Source organism: Mytilus trossulus, chromosome 6 (assembly GCF_036588685.1).
Source record: "Mytilus trossulus isolate FHL-02 chromosome 6, PNRI_Mtr1.1.1.hap1, whole genome shotgun sequence".
Classification (NCBI taxonomy): domain Eukaryota; kingdom Metazoa; phylum Mollusca; class Bivalvia; order Mytilida; family Mytilidae; genus Mytilus; species Mytilus trossulus.
In genome coordinates this window covers 12,547,801-12,569,369 of record NC_086378.1, presented here as the reverse complement: position 1 = coordinate 12,569,369, position 21,569 = coordinate 12,547,801, and the positions used below count along the sequence as shown (strand labels likewise).

General features: G+C 33.0%; 1 protein-coding gene across 2 annotated transcripts in view; it reads right to left on the bottom strand.

Moving 5' to 3' along the window:
- Positions 1-175, bottom strand: part of LOC134720813 (rotatin-like) — a 108,391-nt gene extending 108,216 nt beyond the window's left edge. For both annotated transcript variants that reach the window (XM_063583332.1, XM_063583333.1), the window contains exon 1: positions 56-175. In XM_063583332.1, the coding sequence (XP_063439402.1) occupies positions 56-110 (55 nt within the window). In that variant the 5' untranslated portion in view covers positions 111-175. The remainder of the gene's footprint in view (positions 1-55) is intronic.
- Between the last annotated feature and the right edge of the window lie 21,394 nt (positions 176-21,569).

Genomic DNA, 21,569 nt, shown 5'->3' with positions numbered 1-21,569 from the left:
TTAATCATTTTACAATTCATTTGCTTGAAGAAAGACCTCACCGAGTAAGACTAACCTAATTTTTTAAATAGTGCTTGAAAATTAATATCTTGTCTGAGGTTTGTTGTCATTTTCGTTAAAATTCTGTCTGTCCAAACATGTTTCAAAACATCCGCTTAGATTTTCAAGGGAGGTAATACTACTTAGTTAAGGTTTATCTAAAAGATGTCCCCCTTATTCCGATTAGCGGTATCACTAAATAGAGACAAGAATAATGTAGAGACAAGAAGCGGCAAGATATTCTTAATCTGGTCTTGGCTCGGGTCTTGGATTAAATTCAATAAATAACTTTGCAATTCATTAATAGTTACACTTACAATTTACCTTTATGTCTTTGTTCTAAAGAATATAAAATGTCTTCATTGTTCTTTGTGCTGTTCTGAATTTTGTCAAAAATTTTAAGTAAAATTTCACTGTGACATCAATCAATCAAACCAGTGCAGTGATATAATTAGATAACAGTAATTTTACTGTTCATTTCAAGATCACCTGACTTTGAAAGAACTTGACACCAGCATGCTTTGTCCATGTTAAGGATATCAATTCTATGTTTTAGTCTGTACAATTCAGCATGCAAACTAAAATGGGTTTTTTGAATGAACATCTGTTTCTATTTATAGCACAGTGTAAGGAATTGGGTCAACTTTACTTTAACATTGTTTAATTAAGATCAATTAAGAAGTTGGTTTTGACAATTTCATTATTTTAAATACTGCATATATGAGTGGTGAATATGACCAGAGACATATAATACATGTATTATATGTCTCTGATATGACTGATAAAAAGGAAAGACTTCTTACACAAAAAATTATATTATAAAATCATAAATAAATTTGGTGTATTTTCTGTCTTCTGATTGGTTAAAACTATGAGTTTTATTTTCAATGTTGTCAATTTTTATGGCGACACGCCCACTCTGACGTTGAGTATTCCTACGCCATCATGTGTGTACGATGTTATTGTTAATATATAAAATATAAAAAGTTATTTGAGCCTTATTTTTTATGAAAATTTATTTATAATGAATGGCAATAATTTATTTTGATTTTATTGAACCATAAAACTAATTTTTGACTCTTCACATTTTACATAATCCGCTTCGATGATTATTCAATGTACAGAGTCAAAAATTAGTTTTATGGTTCAATCAATAAATTCAAAATAGATAACAGCCATTCATTAAATATGTACAAATATTGGGTCTCATTAATTAGCGACAAGAAGCGACAAGAAGCGACAAGAAGCTATTTAGTGACAAGAATTTTTTTTATTTTTTTTTATTAAATATTAAAAAAAATATGCATTTAGTCATTTTAAACGGGCAGAAATAAATTAATATTTTTTTAGTATTATATTGATAAATGAAGAATTTAAAAAATTTGCGAGGAAGGGATTGTGTAGTTTTTATTATCATATTGAAAGATGAAGAAATTAAACATTTGTAAGAGCAAAGGAAATGTAAACGCTATAAAATGAAAATAAAAACAAAGATTTGTCACCTTCCCTTTGAAGGATTTATTGAAACAAAACATGAAATATTATTTCCTTTCTAACTACAATTAATTGTTCCTGATAGGACCAACATTAGCTTTGGCTTCACCCTAAGGTAATACACAATTTAGAACATCAAATGAGACAATACACTAAATAAAATGATGGAAAATATTCACATTTTAATTATGTTTTCCTCTTGTTTGATTTCAGTTCTTAATTTGTATTTCACAATTTGTGTATGTATTTTCTAGACAATTATGCACAAATAATGCATTTTGCAAGTTTATTATATATTGTATTTATTTGGAATAAGTAATTTCAATTAAAAACTAGTATCTCAATTGTTTGTAAAACAATTGAAAGGTCTTTCCTGTAAAAGTGATGTTTTCGTAATGTTCTTTGTACGACCTTTCGTTCGATATACGACAAGCATACCTTCTGTAACTTTTCGCTTTTTACACTTAATGACCTCATCCGCCTACATTTTTTAGATCGGAAGTATGATATATGTAACACAGGGTAGATGAGCTTTCATTTGATATGCGACAACGCCATGTTTTAAAAAGTTTGATTTTTGCACTTAATAACCTCATCCAACCAATATTTGGAGGTTGGGAATTTGATATTTCAAATGTATACATCATGACCTTTCATTTGATATACAACAACCCTATCGTTAAAGAAAATTTATTTTTTGCACTCAATGACCCCATCCAACCAATTTTCGGGGGACGTCAATTTGAAATTTGAAATGTACGCTTTATGTTCTTTCATTTGATATGCGACAACCTTACCATCTGAGAAATTTGAATGTTTGCACTAAATGACCCCACCCTTCCCCCTGGGATGAAAAGGGGGTTTCAAATTTTCATTTTTTAAGTAGAGTTTATTAAGACCTTCAATTTGATATATCAGATGACCCCATTTGACAAAGTGCAAATAATGATGCAATATCAACTATATTAATAGAAGTTATGAAACTTACAAAGTCAATGCAAAACATGAAAATTTCAAATTGATTTTTTGGTGTTTTTTTCCATGGAATGTTTTTGGTATTTGGTCAAACACATAACTATGTCAACCTCTTCAATTTCTAAAACATTTTTCGTGGTAAACTCTTGATGATTCAGAAATACATGCCTCCGCTCGCAAAACTTCAAACTGCATTATCTCTAAAACGACAATAGATATCTCAAATCTGTTAAATGATAAATGATCTACAGTTGAAGGACAACATTATAGAAAAAGAATGTGGACAATTTAAAAGTTCACCAAGGTCACAATTAATCATCAAATATATGATGCAATACAAAACTTGAGAACCGGAAGTCGTAGAGACATGGGACTATCACCATTCAACTCAGGACCACTTGACCTTTCAAATGTCACAAGGTCAAGGTCATAGTATAATGTGAAGGTCAAGGTGAAATTTCATCATGACCTGACATTGACCTCAAATTGAAGGTCTTGAACTACTGATCATCTTTGCAGTTTATAGTAGGTTGATATCTGTTACCTTTAAAAAGATATACACACAATACTATGCTTTTAAGAATCATCCCGTCGTAACTTTTGAACAGACAGTCGGAATCTTTTGAGCTCAGTGTATAAAATGTAGAGCTCGTCGAGAGGAACATTTTATACACTGTAAGTATGCAGCAAACTCTTATCGTTTTCTTAATATGCAAGCTTGAAATTGCAGCGTACTTTTATTTTGCACTCTGTGACCTTTGACCTTGGGTGCATATTAAAGGTCACATGAATTAAAGATTATTGGTGAAGGTTCCAGGTCTGTATGACTTCCGGTTCTCGAAATACAATTTTTCAAAAATTATGTTCATTTTTTCAAGGGAAATAACTCCTTATAAGGGTTAATAACAAAATTATTGTACATGTCCATTAACATTGTTATCTGTTCCTGTACATGTTGCCGTTTTCAAATCGATTCTATCTCTTATACTTTTTGAGAAAAATGCAAAGGAAAGAAATTGTTTCAAGGGGATATAACTCTCATAGGGGGCGATGAAATCCTTAGCAGCCTCATATGGTAACACATCATGATGAGATCTAACTTTTGTCCAAATAAGGTCATGATATCTTTTAAAAAATTTAAGGGGGGCCATGTTGAAAAAAATCAATAAAAGGGAGATAACTTCTAAAGGGGATGATGAAATCCTACAAAAGTTCATCTGGTAAAAGTTCATGATGAGGTCTATCAATGATCCATATTTGGTCTTGATAACTTCAACAGAAAGGGGATGAGGCCTTGTCAAACAAATGTTGGAAGAAAAAAAAGAAAAAGACTAGTATCTCAATTGTTTGTAAAACAATTGAAAGGTCTTTCCTGTAAAAGTGATGTTTTCGTAATGTTCTTTGTACGACCTTTCGTTCGATATACGACAAGCATACCTTCTGTAACTTTTCGCTTTTTACACTAAATGACCTCATCCGCCTACATTTTTTAGATCGGAAGTATGATATATGTAACACAGGGTAGATGAGCTTTCATTTGATATGCGACAACGCCATGTTTTAAAAAGTTTGATTTTTGCACTTAATAACCTCATCCAACCAATTTTTGGAGGTTGGGAATTTGATATTTCAAATGTATACATCATGACCTTTCATTTGATATACAACCCTATCGTAAAAGAAAATTTATTTTTTGCACTCAATGACCCCATCCAACCAATTTTTGGGGGACGTCAATTTGAAATTTGAAATGTACGCTTTATGTTCTTTCATTTGATATGCGACAACCTTACCATCTGAGAAATTTGAATGTTTGCACTAAATGACCCCACCCTTCCCCCTGGGATGAAAAGGGGGTTTAAAATTTTCATTTTTTAAGTAGAGTTTATTTTGACCTTTAATTTGATATATCAGATGACCCCATTTGACAAAGTGCAAATAATGATGCAATATCAACTATATAAATAGAAATTATGAAACTTACAAAGTCAATGCAAAACATGAAAATTTCAAATTGAATTTTTGGTGTTTTTTTCCATGGAATGTTGTTGGTATTTGGTCAAACATATAACTATGTCAACCTCTTCAATTTCTTAAACATTTTAAGTGGTAAGCTCTTGATGATTCAGAAATACATGCCTCCGCTCGCAAAACTTAAAACTGCATTATCTCTAAAACGACAATAGATATCTCAAATCTGTTAAATAATAAATGATCTACAGTTAAAGGACAACATTAAAGAAAAAGAATTAAGACAATTTTAAAGTTCACTAAGGTCACAATTAATCATCAAATATATGATGCAATACAAAACTTGAGAACCGGAAGTCGTAAAGACATGGGACTATCACCATTCAACTCAGGACCACTTGACCTTTTAAAAATCACAAGGTCAAGGTCATAGTATAATGTGAAGGTCAAGGTGAAATTTCATCATGACCTGACATTGACCTCAAATTGAAGGTCTTGAATTACTGATCATCTTTTCAGTTTATAGTATGTTGATATCTGTTACCTTTAAAAAGATATACACAAAATACTATACTTTTAATAATCATCCTGTTGTAACTTTTGAACAGACGGTCGGACATTTTTGGGCTTATTATATAAAATGTAGAGTTCGTCGAGAGGAACATTTTATACGCTGTATGTAGGCAGCAAACTCTTATCGTTTTCCTAATATGTAAGCTTGAAATTGAAGCGTAATTTTTTTTTGCACTCTGTGACCTTTGACCTTGGGTGCATATTGAAGGTCACATGAATTAAAGATTATTGGTGAAGGTCCCAAGTCTCTACGACTTCCAGTTCTTGAAATAGATTTTTTCTAAAATTGTATACAATTTTTCAAGGGGAATAACTCCTTATAAGGGTTAATAACAAAATGATTGTATATGTTCATTAACATTGCCATCTGTTCCTGTACATGTTGCCGTTTTCAAATCGATTCTATCTCTAACATTTTTTGAGAAATGATCAAAGGAAAGAAATTGTTTCAAGGGCAAATAACTCTCAAAGGGGATGATGAAATTCTATGCAGCCTCATATGGTAATACATCATGATGAGATGTACCTATTGTCCAAATAAGATCATGATATCTTTAAAAACAACGAGGGGGGGCCATGTTGAAAAAAATCAATAAAAGGGAGATAACTTCTAAACGGGATGATGAAATCCTACACAGCCTCATCTGGTAATACTTCATAATGAGGTCTACCGATGGTCCATATTTGGTTTTGATAACTCCAATAGAAACGAGGGGAGGCCATGTCAAACAAATGCTGGATGAAAAAAAAAAAAAAAAAAAAAACTAGTATCTCAATTGTTTGTAAAACAATTGAAAGGTCTTTCCTGTAAAAGTGATGTTTTCGTAATGTAGCTTGTACGACCTTTCGTTTGATATACGACAAGCATACCTTCTGAAACTTTCCGCTTTTAACACTTAATGACCTCATCCGCCTATATTTTTGAGATCGGAATTATGATATAAATAACACTGAGTAGATGAGCTTTCATTTGATATGCGACAACGCCATGTTCTAAAAAGTTTGATTTTTGCACTTAATAACCCAATCCAATCAATGACCCCATCCAACCAATTTTTAGGGGACGTCAATTTGAAATTTGAAATGGTCGCTTCATGTTCTTTAATTTGATATGCGACAACCTTACCATCTGAGAAATTTGAATGTTTGCACTAAATGACTTCACCCGTCCCCCTTTGATGAAAAGGGGGTTAACATTTTCATTTTTAAGTAGAGTTTATTAAGACCTTCAATTTGATAAATCATATGACCCCATTTGACAAAGTGCAAATAATGATGCAATATCAACTATATAAATAGAAATTATGAAACATACAAAGTCAATGCAAAACTTGAAAATTTCAAATTGAATTTTTGGTGTTTTTTTAAGTGGAATGTTTTCGGTATTTGGTCAAACATATAACTATGTTAACCTCTTCAATTTCTTAAACATTTTAAGTGGTAAGCTGTTGTTGATTCAGAAATACATGCCGCCGCTAGCAAAATTTAAAACTGCATTATCTCTAAAACAACAATAGATATCTTAAATCTGTTCAATGATAAATGATCTACAGTGAAAGGACAACATTATAGAAAAAGAATTGGGACAATTTCAAAGTTCACCAAGGTCACAATTAATCATCAAATATATGATGCAATACCAAACTTGAGAACCGGAAGTTGTAAAGACATGGGACAACCACCATTCAACTCAGGACCACTTGACCTTTCAAATATCACAAGGTCAAGGTCATAGTATACTGTGAAGGTCAAGGTGAAATTTCATCATGACCTGACATTGAACTCAAATTGAAGGTCTTGAATTACTGATCATCTTTGCAGTTTATAGTAGGTTGATATCTGTTACCTCTAAAAAGATATAGACTAAATACTATACTTTAAAGAATCATCCCGTTGTAACTTTTGAACAGACGGTCGGACATTATGGACTTAACATATGAAATGTAGGGCTCGTCGAGAGGAACAATTTATATGCTGTATGTATGCAGCAAAGTCTTATCGTTTTCCTAATATGTAAGCTTGAAATTGCAGCGTAATTTTTTTTTGCACTCAGTGACCTTTAACCTTGGGTTTATATTAAAGGTCACCTGAATTCAAGATTATTGGTGAAGGTCCCAAGTCTCTACGACTTCTGAATCTCGAAATACATTTTTTTCTAAAATTAATTACAATTTTTAAAGGGGAATAACTCCTTATACGGGTTGATAACAAAATGATTGTACATGTTAATTAACATTGCCATCTGTTCTTGTACATGTTGCCGTTTTCAAATCGATTCTATCTCTTATACTTTTTGAGAAAATTGGAAAGGAAAGAAATTGTTTCAAGGGGATATAACTCTCATAGGGGACCGTGGAATCCTATTCAGCCTCACATGGTAATACATCTGGATGAGATCTACATTATGTTCAATTAAGGTCATGATATCTTTAAAACCAACGAGGGGGGGTCATGTTGAAAAAAATCAATAAAAGGAAGATAACTCCTAAAGGGGATGATGAAATCCTTAACAGGATCATTTGGTAATACATCTTGGTGAGGTCTAGCTATGGTCCATATTTGGTCCTAATAACTTCAACAGAAACAAGAGGCGGACATGTCAAAAAAATGTTGGAAGAAAAAAAGGAAAAAAAAGAAAAAACTAGTATCTCAATTGTTTGTAAAACAATTGAAAGGTCTTTCCTGTGAAAGTGATGTTTTCGTAATGTTCTTTGTACGACCTTTCGTTCGATATACGACAAGCATACCTTCTGTAACTTTTCGCTTTTTACACTTAATGACCTCATCCTCCTACATTTTTTAGATCGGATGTATGATATATGTAACACAGGGTAGATGAGCTTTCATTTGATATGCGACAACGCCATGTTTTAAAAAGTTTGATTTTTGCACTTAATAACCTCATCCAACCAATTTTTGGAGGTTGGGAATTTGATATTTCAAATGTATACATCATGACCTTTCATTTGATATACAACAACCCTATCGTAAAAGAAAATTTATTTTTTGCACTCAATGACCCCATCCAACCAATTTTTGGGGGACGTCAATTTGAAATTTGAAATGTACGCTTTATGTTCTTTCATTTGATATGCAACAACCTTACCATCTGAGAAATTTGAATGTTTGCACTAAATGACCCCACCCGTCCCCCTGGGATGAAAAGGGGGTTTAAAATTTTCATTTTTAAGTAGAGTTTATTAAGACCTTCAATTTGATATATCAGATGACCCCATTTGACAAAGTGCAAATAATGATGCAATATCAACTATATAAATAGAAGTTATGAAACTTACAAAGTCAATGCAAAACATGAAAATTTCAAATTGATTTTTTGGTGTTTTTTTCCATGGAATGTTTTTGGTATTTGGTCAAACATATAACTATGTCAATCTCTTCAATTTCTAAAACATTTTTCGTGGTAAGCTCTTGATGATTCAGAAATACATGCCTCCGCTCGCAAAACTTCAAACTGCATTATCTCTAAAACGACAATAGATATCTCAAATCTGTTAAATGATAAATGATCTACAGTTGAAGGACAACATTATAGAAAAAGAATGTGGACAATTTCAAAGTTCACCAAGGTCACAATTAATCATCAAATATATGATGCAATACAAAACTTGAGAACCGGAAGTCGTAGAGACATGGGACTATCACCATTCAACTCAGGACCACTTGACCTTTCAAATGTCACAAGGTCAAGGTCATAGTATAATGTGAAGGTCAAGGTGAAATTTAATCATGACCTGACATTGACCTCAAATTGAAGGTCTTGAACTACTGATCATCTTTGCAGTTTATAGTAGGTTGATATCTGTTACCTTTAAAAAGATATACACACAATACTATACTTTTAAGAATCATCCCGTCGTAACTTTTGAACAGACAGTCGGAATCTTTTGAGCTCAGTGTATAAAATGTAGAGCTCGTCGAGAGGAACATTTTATACACTGTAAGTATGCAGCAAACTCTTATCGTTTTCTTAATATGCAAGCTTGAAATTGCAGCGTAATTTTTTTTTGCACTTGGTGACCTTTGACCTTGGGTGCAAATTAAAGGTCACATGAACTTAAGATTATTGGTGTAGGTCCCAAGTCTTTACGACTTCCGGTTCTCGAGATACAATTTTTCAAAAATTGTGTATATTTTTTCAAGGGAAATAACTCCTTATAAGGGTTAACAACAAAATGATTGTATATGTTTATTATCATTGCCATTTGGTCTTGTACATGTTGCCGTTTTCAAATCGATTCTATCTTGAATACTTTTTGAGAAAAATGTAAAAGAAAGAAATTACTTCAAGGGGACGTAACTCTCATAGGGAATGATGAAATCCTTAGCAGCCTCATATGGTAACACATCATGATGAGATCTAACTTTTGTCCAAATAAGGTCATGATATCTTTTAAAACATTTAAAGGGTGCCATGTTGAAAAAAATCAATTAAAGGGAGATAACTTCTAAAGGGGATGATGAAATCCTACAAAAGTTCATCTGGTAAAAGTTCATGATGAGGTCTATCAATGATCCATATTTGGTCTTGATAACTTCAACAGAAAGGGGATGAGGCCTTGTCAAACAAATGTTGGAAGAAAAAAAAGAAAAAGAAAAAACATTAGAAAAACTAGTATCTCAATTGTTTGTAAAACAATTGAAAGGTCTTTCTTGTAAAAGTGATGCTTTCATAATGTACTTGTACGACCATTCGTTTGATATACGACAAGCATACCTTCTGAAACTTTTTACTTTTATCACTTAATGACCTCATCCGCCTACATTTTTGAGATCGGAATTATTATATATGTAACATAGAGTAGATGAGCTTTCATTTGATATGCGACAACGCCATATTCTAGAAAGTTTGATTTTTGAACTCAATAACCCTATCTTACTAATTTTTGGAGGTCAGGAATTTGCTTTTTGAAATGTACACATCATGACCTTTCATTTGATATACAACAACCCTACCTTAAAAGAACATTTATTTTTTGCACTCAATGACCCCATCCAACTCATTTTTGGGAGACGTTAATTTGAAATTTGAAATGTTCGCTTTATGTTCTTTCATTTGATATGCGACAACCTTACCATCTGAGAAATTTGAATGTTTGCACTTAATGACCCCACCCGTCTCCCTTGGATGAAAAGGGGGTTTCAAATTTTCATTTTTAAGTAGAGTTTATTAAGACCTTCAATTTGATATATCAGATGACCCCATTTGACAAAGTGCAAATAATGATGCAATATCAACTATATAAATAGAAGTTATGAAACTTACAAAGTCAATGCAAAACTGGAAAATTTAAAAATGATTTTTTTGGGTTTTTTTCCATGGATTTTTTTGGTATTTAGTCAAACATATAACTATGTTAACCTCTTCAATTTCTTAAACATTTTAAGTGGTAAGCTCTTGATGATTCAGAAATACATGCCTCCGCTCGCAAAACTTCAAACTGCATTATCTCTATAACGACAATAGATATCTCAAATCTGTTAAATGATAAATGATCTACAGTTAAAGGACAACATTATAGAAAAGAATTAGGACAATTTTAAAGTTCACTAAGGTCACAATTAATCATCAAATATATGATGCAATACAAAACTTGAGAACCGGAAGTCGTAAAGACATGGGACTATCACCATTCAACTCAGGACCACTTGACCTTTTAAATATCACAAGGTCAAGGTCATAGTATAATGTGAAGGTCAAGGTGAAATTTCATCATGACCTGACATTGACCTCAAATTGAAGGTCTTGAACTACTGATCATCTTTTAAGTTTATAGTAGGTTGATATCTGTTAACTTTAAAAAGATATACACACAATACTATACTTTTAAGAATCATCCCGTCGTAACTTTTGAACAGAAGGTCGGACTCTTTTGAGCTCAGTGTATAAAATGTAGAGCTCGTCGAGAGGAACATTTTATACGCTGTAAGTATGCAGCAAACTCTTATCGTTTTCTTAATATGGAAGCTTAAAATTGCAGCGTAATTTTTTTTTGCACTCGGTGACCTTTGACCTTGGGTGCAAATTAAAGGTCATATGAACTTAAGATTATTGGTGTAGGTCCCAAGTCTTTACGACTTCCGGTTCTCGAGATACAATTTTTCAAAAATTGTGTATATTTTTTTAAGGGAAATAACTCCTTAAAAGGGTTAACAACAAAATGAGTGTATATGTTAATTAACATTGCCATCTGGTCTTGTACATGTTGCCGTTTTCAAATGGATTCTATCTTATATACTTTTTGAGAAAAATGTAAAAGAAAGAAATTGCTTCAAGGGGACATAACTCTCATAGGGAATGATGAAATCCTTAGCAGCCTCATATGGTAACACATCATGATGAGATCTAACTATTGTCTAAATAAAGTCATGATATCTTCAAAAACAACGAGGGGGGGGCCATGTCGAAAAAAACCAATAAAAGGGAGATAACTTATAAAGGGGATGATGAAATCATACACAGCCTCATCTGGTAATACCTCATAATGAGGTCTACCGATGGTCCATATTTGGTCTTGATAACTCCAATAGAAACAAGGGGAGGCCATGTCAAACAAATGCTGGATGAAAAAAAAAAAAAAAAAAAAAAAAAACATGCGAAAAACAATAAGGTTTTTTCCTCGCGGAGAGGAAAGACCTTAAAAACAATAAGGTCTTTCCTCACGTAGGGGAAAGACCTTAAAAATATACGACAAGCATACCTTTTCAAACTTTTCGCTTTTAACACTTTATAACCTCATCCGCCTACAGTTTTGAGATCGGAAGTATGATATATGTAACATAGAGTAGATGAGCTTTCATTTGATATGCGACAACGCCATGTTCTAGAAAGTTTGATTTTTGCACTTAATAACCCTATACAACTAATTTTTGGAGGTCGGGAATTTGATATTTTAAATGAACACATCATGACCTTTCATTTGATATACAACAACCCTATCTTTAAAGAAAATTTATATTTTGCACTCAATGACCCCATCCAACCCATTTTTGGGAGACGTCAATTTGAAATTTGAAATGTACACTTAATGATCTTTCATTTGATATGCGACAACTTTACCATCTAAGAAATTTGAATGTTTGCACTAAATGACCCCACCCGTCCCCCTGGGATGAAAAGGGGGTTTAAAATTTTTATTTTCAAGTAGAGTTTATTAAGACCTTCAATTTGATATATCAAATGACCCCATTTGACAAAGTGCAAATAATGATGCAATATCAACTATATAAATAGAAGTTATGAAACTTACAAAGTCAATGCAAAACTGGAAAATTTAAAAATGATTTTTTTGGGTTTTTTTCCATGGATTTTTTTGGTATTTAGTCAAACGTATAACTATGACAACCTCTTCAATTTCTTAAACATTTTAAGTGGTAAGCTGTTGTTGATTCAGAAATACATGCCGCCGCTCGCAAAATTTCAAACTGCATTATCTCTAAAACGACAGCAGATATCTCAAATCTGTTAAATGGTAAATGATCTACAGTTAAAGGACAACATCATAGAAAAAGAATTGGGACAATTTCAATGTTCACCAAGGTCACAATTAATCATCAAATATATGATGCAATACCAAACTTGAGAACCGGAAGTCGTAGATACATGGGACTACCACCATTCAACTCAAGACCACTTGACCTTTCAAATATCACAAGGTCAAGGTCATAGTATAATGTGAAGGTCAAGGTGAAATTTCATCATGACCTGACATTGACCTCAAATTGAAGGTCTTGAATTACTGATTATCTTTTCAGTTTATAGTAGGTTGATATATGTTACCTTTAAAAAGATATACACAAAATACTATACTTTTAAGGATCATCCCGTTGTAACTTTTGAACAGACGGTCGGACATTTTTGGGCTTATTATATAAAATGTAGAGTTCGTCGAGAGGAACATTTTAGACGCTGTATGTAGGCAGCAAACTCTTATCGTTTTCCTAATATGTAAGCTTGAAATTGCAGCGTAATTTTTTTTTGCACTCTGTGACCTTTGACTTTGGGTGCATATTGAAGGTCACATGAATTAAAGATTATTGGTGAAGGTCCCAAGTCTCTACGACTTCCAGTTCTCGAAATAGATTTTTTCTAAAATTGTATACAATTTTTCAAGGGCAATAACTCCTTATAAGGGTAAATAACAAAATGATTGTATATGTTCATTAACATTGCCATCTGTTCCTGTACATGTTGCCGTTTTCAAATCGATTCTATCTCTAACATTTTTTGAGAAATGAGCAAAGGAAAGAAATTGTTTCAAGGGGAAATAACTCTCAAAGGGGATGATGAAATTCTATGCAGCCTCATATGGTAATACATCATGGTGAGATGTACCTATTGTCCAAATAAGATCATGCTATCTTCAAAAACAACGAGGGGGGGCCATATTGAAAAAAATCAATAAAAGGGAGATAATTTCTAAAGGGGATGATGAAATCCTACACAGCCTCATCTGGTAATACTTCATAATGAGGTCTACCGATGGTCCATATTTGGGTTTGATAACTCCAATAGAAACGAGGGGAGGCCATGTCAAACAAATGCTGGATGAAAAAAAAAAAAAAAAAACATGCGAAAAACAATAAGGTCTTTCCTCGCGGAGAGGAAAGACCTTAACTAGTCCTCACGTAGGGGAAAGACCTTAAAAACTAGTATCTCAATTGTTTGTTAAACAATTGAAAGGTCTTTCCTGTAAAAGTGATGTTTTCGTTATGTACTTTGTACGATCTTTCGTTTGATATACGACAAGCATACCTTTTCAAACTTTTCGCTTTTAACACTTAATGACCTCATCCGCCTACAGTTTTGAGATCGGAAGTATGATAAATGTAATACAGAGTAGATGAGCTTTCATTTGATATGCGACAACGCCATTTTCTAGAAAGTTTGATTTTTGCACTTAATAACCCTATCCAACTAATTTTTTGAGGTCAGGAATTTGATATTTTAAATGTACACATCATGACCTTTCATTTGATATACAACAACCCTATCTTTAAAGAAAATTTATATTTTGCACTCAATGACCCCATCCAACCCATTATTGGGAGACGTCAATATGAAATTTGAAATGTACGCTTTATGTTCTTTCATTTGATATGCGACAACCTTACCATCTGAGAAATTTGAATGTTTGCACTAAATGAACCCACCCTGCCCACTGGGATGAAAAGGGGGTTTAAAATTTTCATTTTTAGGTAGAGTTTATTTAGACCTTCAATTTGATATATCAGATGACCCCATTTGACAAAGTGCAAATAATGATGCAATATCAACTATATAAATAGAAGTTATGAAACTTACAAAGTCAATGCAAAACTTGAAAATTTCAAAATGATTTTTTGGTGTATTTTTCCATGGAATGTTTTTGGTATTTGGTCAAACATATAACTATGTCAACCTCTTCAATTTCTTAAACATTTTAAGTGGTAAGCTCTTGTTGATTCAGAAATACATGCCTCCGCTCGAAAAACTTTAAACTGCAGTATCTCTATAACGACAATAGATATCTCAAATCTGTTAAATGATAAATGATCTACAGTTGAAGGACAACATTATAGAAAAAGAATTGGGACAATTTCAAAGTTCACCAAGGTCACAATTAATCATCAAATATATGATGCAATACCAAACTTGAGAACCGGAAGTCATAGAGACATGGGACTATCACCATTCAACTCAGGACCACTTGACCTTTCAGAGATCACAATGTCAAGGTCATAGTATAATGTGAAGGTCAAGGTGAAATTGCATCATGACGTAACATTGAACTCAAATTGAAGGTCTTGAAGTACTGATCATCTTTGCAGTATATAGTAGGTTGATATCTGTTACCTTAAAAAAGATATACACAAAATACTAGATTTTTAAGAATCATCCCGTTGTAACTTTTGAACAGACAGTCGGACATTTTTCGGTTTACAATATAAAATGTAGAGCTCGTCGAGAGGAACACTTTATACGCTGTATGTATGCAGCAAAGTCTTATCGTTTTCCTAATATGTAAGCTTGAAATTGCAGCGTAATTTTTTTTTGCACTCAGTGACCTTTGACCTTGGGTGCATATTCAAGGTCACATGAATTACAGATTATTGGTGAAGGTCCCAAGTCTCTACGACTTCCGGTTCTGAAAATAAAAAAATTCTAAAATTGTTCACAATTTTTCAAGGGGAATAACTCCTTATAAGGGTTAATAACAAAATGATTGTATATGTTCAATAACATTGCCATCTGTTCTTGTACATGTTACCGTTTTCAAATCGATTCTGTCTTGAATACTTTTTGAGAAAAATGTAAAAGAAAGAAATTGCTTCAAGGGGACATAACTCTCATAAGGGATGATGAAATCCTTAGCAGCCTCATATGGTAACACATCATGATAAGATCTAGCTATTGTCCAAATAAGGTCATGATATCTTTTAAAACATTTAAGGGGGGCCATGTTGAAAAAAATCAATAAAAGGGAGATAACTTCTAAAGGGGATGATGAAATCCTACAAAAGTTCATCTTGTAAAAGTTCATGATGAGGTCTATCGATGGTCCATATTTGGTCTTGATAACTTCAACAGAAAGGGGAGGAGGCCTTGTCAAACAAATGTTGGAAGAAAAAAAAGAAAAAGAAAAAGAACTAGTATCTCAATTGTTTGTAAAACAATTGAAAGGTCTTTCCTGTAAAAGTGATGTTTTCGTAATGTTCTTTGTACGACCTTTCGTTCGATATACGACAAGCATACCTTCTGTAACTTTTCGCTTTTTACACTTAATGACCTCATCCGCCTACATTTTTTAGATCGGAAGTATGATATATGTAACACAGGGTAGATGAGCTTTCATTTGATATGCGACAACGCCATGTTTTAAAAAGTTTGATTTTTGCACTTAATAACCTCATCCAACCAATTTTTGGAGGTTGGGAATTTGATATTTCAAATGTATACATCATGACCTTTCATTTGATATACAACAACCCTATCGTAAAAGAAAATTTATTTGTTGCACTCAATGACCCCATCCAACCAATTTTTGGGGGACGTCAATTTGAAATTTGAAATGTACGCTTTATGTTCTTTCATTTGATATGCGACAACCTTACCATCTGAGAAATTTGAATGTTTGCACTAAATGACCCCACCCTTCCCCCTGGGATGAAAAGGGGGTTTAAAATTTTCATTTTTTAAGTAGAGTTTATTAAGACCTTCAATTTGATATATCAGATGACCCCATTTGACAAAGTGCAAATAATGATGCAATATCAACTATATAAATAGAAGTTATGAAACTTACAAAGTCAATGCAAAACATGAAAATTTCAAATTGATTTTTTGGTGTTTTTTTCCATGGAATGTTTTTGGTATTTGGTCAAACACATAACTATGTCAACCTCTTCAATTTCTAAAACATTTTTCGTGGTAAGCTCTTGATGATTCAGAAATACATGCCTCCGCTCGCAAAACTTCAAACTGCATTATCTCTAAAACGACAATAGATATCTCAAATCTGTTAAATGATAAATGATCTACAGTTGAAGGACACCATTAAAGAAAAAGAATGTGGACAATTTCAAAGTTCACCAAGGTCACAATTAATCATCAATTATATGATGCAATACAAAACTTGAGAACCGGAAGTCGTAGAGACATGGGACTATCACCATTCAACTCAGGACCACTTGACCTTTCAAATATCACAAGGTCAAGGTCATAGTATAATGTGAAGGTCAAGGTGAAATTTCATCATGACATTGACCTCAAATTGAAGGTCTTGAACTACTGATCATCTTTGCAGTTTATAGTAGGTTGATATCTGTTACCTTTAAAAAGATATACACACAATACTATACTTTTAAGAATCATCCCGTCGTAACTTTTGAACAGACGGTCGGACATTTTTGGGCTTATTATATAAAATGTAGAGTTCGTCGAGAGGAACATTTTATACGCTGTATGTAGGCAGCAAAGTCTTATCGTTTTCCTAATATGTAAGCTTGAAATTGCAGCGTAATTTTTTTTTGCACTCTGTGATCTTTGACCTTGGGTGCATAATGAAGGTCACATGAATTAAAGATTATTGGTGAAGGTCCCAAGTCTCTACGACTTCCAGTTCTTGAAATAGATTTTTTCTAAAATTGAATACAATTTTTCAAGGGGAATAACTCCTTATAAGGGTTAATAACAAAATGATTGTATATGTTCATTAACATTGCCATCTGTTCCTGTACATGTTGCCGTTTTCAAATCGATTCTATCTCTAACATTTTTTTAGAAATGAGCAAAGGAAAGAAATTGTTTCAAGGGGAAATAACTCTCAAAGGGGATGATGAAATTCTATGCAGCCTCATATGGTAATACATCATGATGAGATGTACCTATTGTCCAAATAAGATCATGATATCTTTAAAAACAACGAGGGGGGGCCATGTTGAAAAAAATCAATAAAAGGGAGATAACTTCTAAAGGGGATGATGAAATCCTACACAGCCTCATCTGGTAATACTTCATAATGAGGTCTACCGATGGTCCATATTTGGTTTTGATAACTCCAATAGAAACGAGGGGAGGCCATGTCAAACAAATGCTGGATGAAAAAAAAAAAAAAAAAAAAAAAAAAAAAAAAAACATGCGAAAAACAATAAGGTCTTTCCTCGCGGAGAGGAAAGACCTTAATTAGAAAAACAATAAGGTCTTTCCTCACGTAGGGGAAAGACCTTAAATATACGACAAGCATACCTTCTGTAACTTTTCGCTTTTTACACTTAATGACCTCATCCGCCTACATTTTTTAGATCGGAAGTATGATATATGTAACACAGGGTAGATGAGCTTTCATTTGATATGCGACAACGCCATGTTTTAAAAAGTTTGATTTTTGCACTTAAGAACCCCATCCAACCAATTTTTGGAGGTTGGGAATTTGATATTTCAAATGTAAACATCATGACCTTTCATTTGATATACAACAACCTTATCGTAAAAGAAAAATTATTTTTTGCACTCAATGACCCCATCCAACCAATTTTGGGGGACGTCAATTTGAAATTTGAAATGTACGCTTTATGTTCTTTCATTTGATATGCGACAACCTTACCATCTGAGAAATTTGAATGTTTGCACTAAATGACCCCACCCTTCCCCCTGGGATGAAAAGGGGGTTTAAAATTTTCATTTTTTAAGTAGAGTTTATTAAGACCTTCAATTTGATATATCAGATGACCCCATTTGACAAAGTGCAAATAATGATGCAATATCAACTATATAAATAGAAGTTATGAAACTTACAAAGTCAATGCAAAACATGAAAATTTCAAATTGATTTTTTGGTGTTTTTTTCCATGGAATGTTTTTGTATTTGGTCAAACACATAACTATGTCAACCTCTTCAATTTCTAAAACATTTTTCGTGGTAAGCTCTTGATGATTCAGAAATACATGCCTCCGCTCGCAAAATTTCAAACTGCATTATCTCTAAAACGACAATAGATATCTCAAATCTGTTAAATGATAAATGATCTACAGTTGAAGGACAACATTATAGAAAAAGAATGTGGACAATTTCAAAGTTCACCAAGGTCACAATTAATCATCAAATATATGATGCAATACAAAACTTGAGAACCGGAAGTCGTAGAGACATGGGACTATCACCATTCAACTCAGGAACACTTGACCTTTCAAATGTCACAAGGTCAAGGTCATAGTATAATGTGAAGGTCAAGGTGAAATTTCATCATGACCTGACATTGACCTCAAATTGAAGGTCTTGAACTACTGATCATCTTTTCAGTTTATAGTAGGTTGATATCTGTTACCTTTAAAAAGATATACACACAATACTATACTTTTAAGAATCATCCCGTCGTAACTTTTGAACAGACAGTCGGAATCTCTTGAGCTCAGTGTAGAAAATGTAGAGCTCGTCGAGAGGAACATTTTATACACTGTAAGTATGCAGCAAACTCTTATCGTTTTCTTAATATGCAAGCTTGAAATTGCAGCGTAATTTTTTTTTGCACTTGGTGACCTTTGACCTTGAGTGCAAATTAAAGGTCACATGAACTTAAGATTATTGGTGTAGGTCCCAAGTCTTTACGACTTCCGGTTCTCGAGATACAACTTTTCAAAAATTGTGTATATTTTTTCAAGGGAAATAACTCCTTATAAGGGTTAACAACAAAATGATTGTATATGTTTATTATCATTGCCATTTGGTCTTGTACATGTTGCCGTTTTCAAATCGATTCTATCTTGAATACTTTTTGAGAAAAATGTAAAAGAAAGAAATTGCTTCAAGGGGACGTAACTCTCATAGGGAATGATGAAATCCTTAGCAGCCTCATATGGTAACACATCATGATGAGATCTAACTTTTGTCCAAATAAGGTCATGATATCTTTTAAAACATTTAAGGGGGGCCATGTTGAAAAAAACCAATAAAAGGGAGATAACTTCTAAAGGGGATGATGAAATCCTACAAAAGTTCATCTGGTAAAAGTTCATGATGAGGTCTATCAATGATCCATATTTGGTCTTGATAACTTCAACAGAAAGGGGATGAGGCCTTGTGAAACAAATGTTGGAAGAAAAAAAAGAAAAAAAAGAAAAAGAAAAAAAAACATTAGAACTAGTATCTCAATTGTTTGTAAAACAATTGAAAGGTCTTTCCTGTAAAAGTGATGTTTTCGTAATGTTCTTTGTAAGACCTTTCGTTTGAAATACGACAAGCATACCTTCTGAAATTTTTCGCTTTTGACACTTAATGACCTCATCCGCCTACATTTTTGAGGTCGGAAGTATGATATATGTAACACAGGGTAGATGAGCTTTCATTTGATATGCGACAATCCCATGTTCTAAAAAGTTTGATTTTTGCACTAAGTTACCCCATCCAACTAATTTTTGGAGGTTGAGAATTTGATATCTCAAATGTACACAAAATGAACTTTCATTTGATATACAACAACCCTATCGTAAAAGAAAATTTATGTTTTGCACTCAATGACCCCATCCAACCAATTTTTTGGGGACAACAATTTGAAATTTGAAATGTACGCTTTATGTTCTTTCATTTGATATGCGACAACCTTACCATCTGAGAAATTTGATTTTTTTGCACTAAATGACCCCACCCTTTCACCTGGAATGAAAAAGAGGTTAAAAATTTTCATTTTTTAAGTAGAGTTTATTGAGACCTTCAATTTGATATATCAGATGACCCCATTTGACAAAGTGCAAAAAATGATGCAATGTCAACGATATAAATAGAAGTTATGAAACTTTCAAAGTCAATGCAAAACATGTAAATTTCAAAATGATTTTTTGGTGTTTTTTTAATTGGAAAGTTTTTGGTATTTTGTCAAACAAATAACTATGTTAACCTCTTCAATTTATAAAACATTTTAAGTGGTAAGCTGTTGTTGATTCAGAAATACATGCCACTGCTCGCAAAATTTCAAACTGCATTATCTCTAAAACGACAATAGGTATCTCAAATCTGTTAAATGATAAATGATCTACAGTTAAGGGACAACATTATAGAAAAAGAATTGGGACAATTTCAAAGTTTACCAAGGTCACAATTAATCATCAAACATATGATGCAATACCAAACTTGAGAACCGGAAGTCGTGGAGACATGGGACTACCACCATTCAACTCAGGACCACTTGACCTTTCAAATATCACAAGTTCAAGGTCATAGTCTATTGTGAAGGTCAAGGTGAAATTTCATCATGACCTGACATTGACCTCAAATTGACGGTCTTGAATTACTGATCATCTTTGCAGTTTATAGTAGGTTGATATCTGTTACCTTTAAAAAGATATACACACAATACTATACTTTTAAGAATCATCCCGTTGTAACTTTTGAACAGACAGTCGGACATTTTCGGACTTTACATATAAAATGTAGAGCTCGTCGAGAGGGACATTTTATACACTGTATGTATAGAGCAAAGTTTTATCGTTCTCCTAATATGCAAGCTTGAAATTGCAGCGTATTTTTTTTTTTGCACTCAGTGACCTTTGACCTTGAGTGCATATTCAAGGTCACACGAATTAAAGATTATTGGTGAAAGTCCAAAGTCTCTACAACCTCTGGTTCGCGAAATACAATTTTTCTAAAATTATTTACAATTTTTCAAGGGGAGTAACTCCTTATAAGGGTTAATAACAAAATGATTGTACGTGTTCATTAACATTGCCATCTGTTCCTGTACATGTTGCTGTTTTCAAATCGATTCTTTCTCTTATACTTTTTGAGAAAAATGCAAAGGAAAGAAATTGTTTCAAGGGGATATAACTCTCATAGGGGACAATGAAATCCTATTCAGCCTCACATGGTAATACATCATGATGAGATCTACATTATTTCCAATTAAGGTCACGATATCTTTAAAACCAACGAGGGAGGGCCATGTTGAAAAAAATCAATAAAAGGGAGATAACTCCAAAAGGGGATGATGAAATCCTAAACAGGGTCATTTGGTAATACATCTTGGTG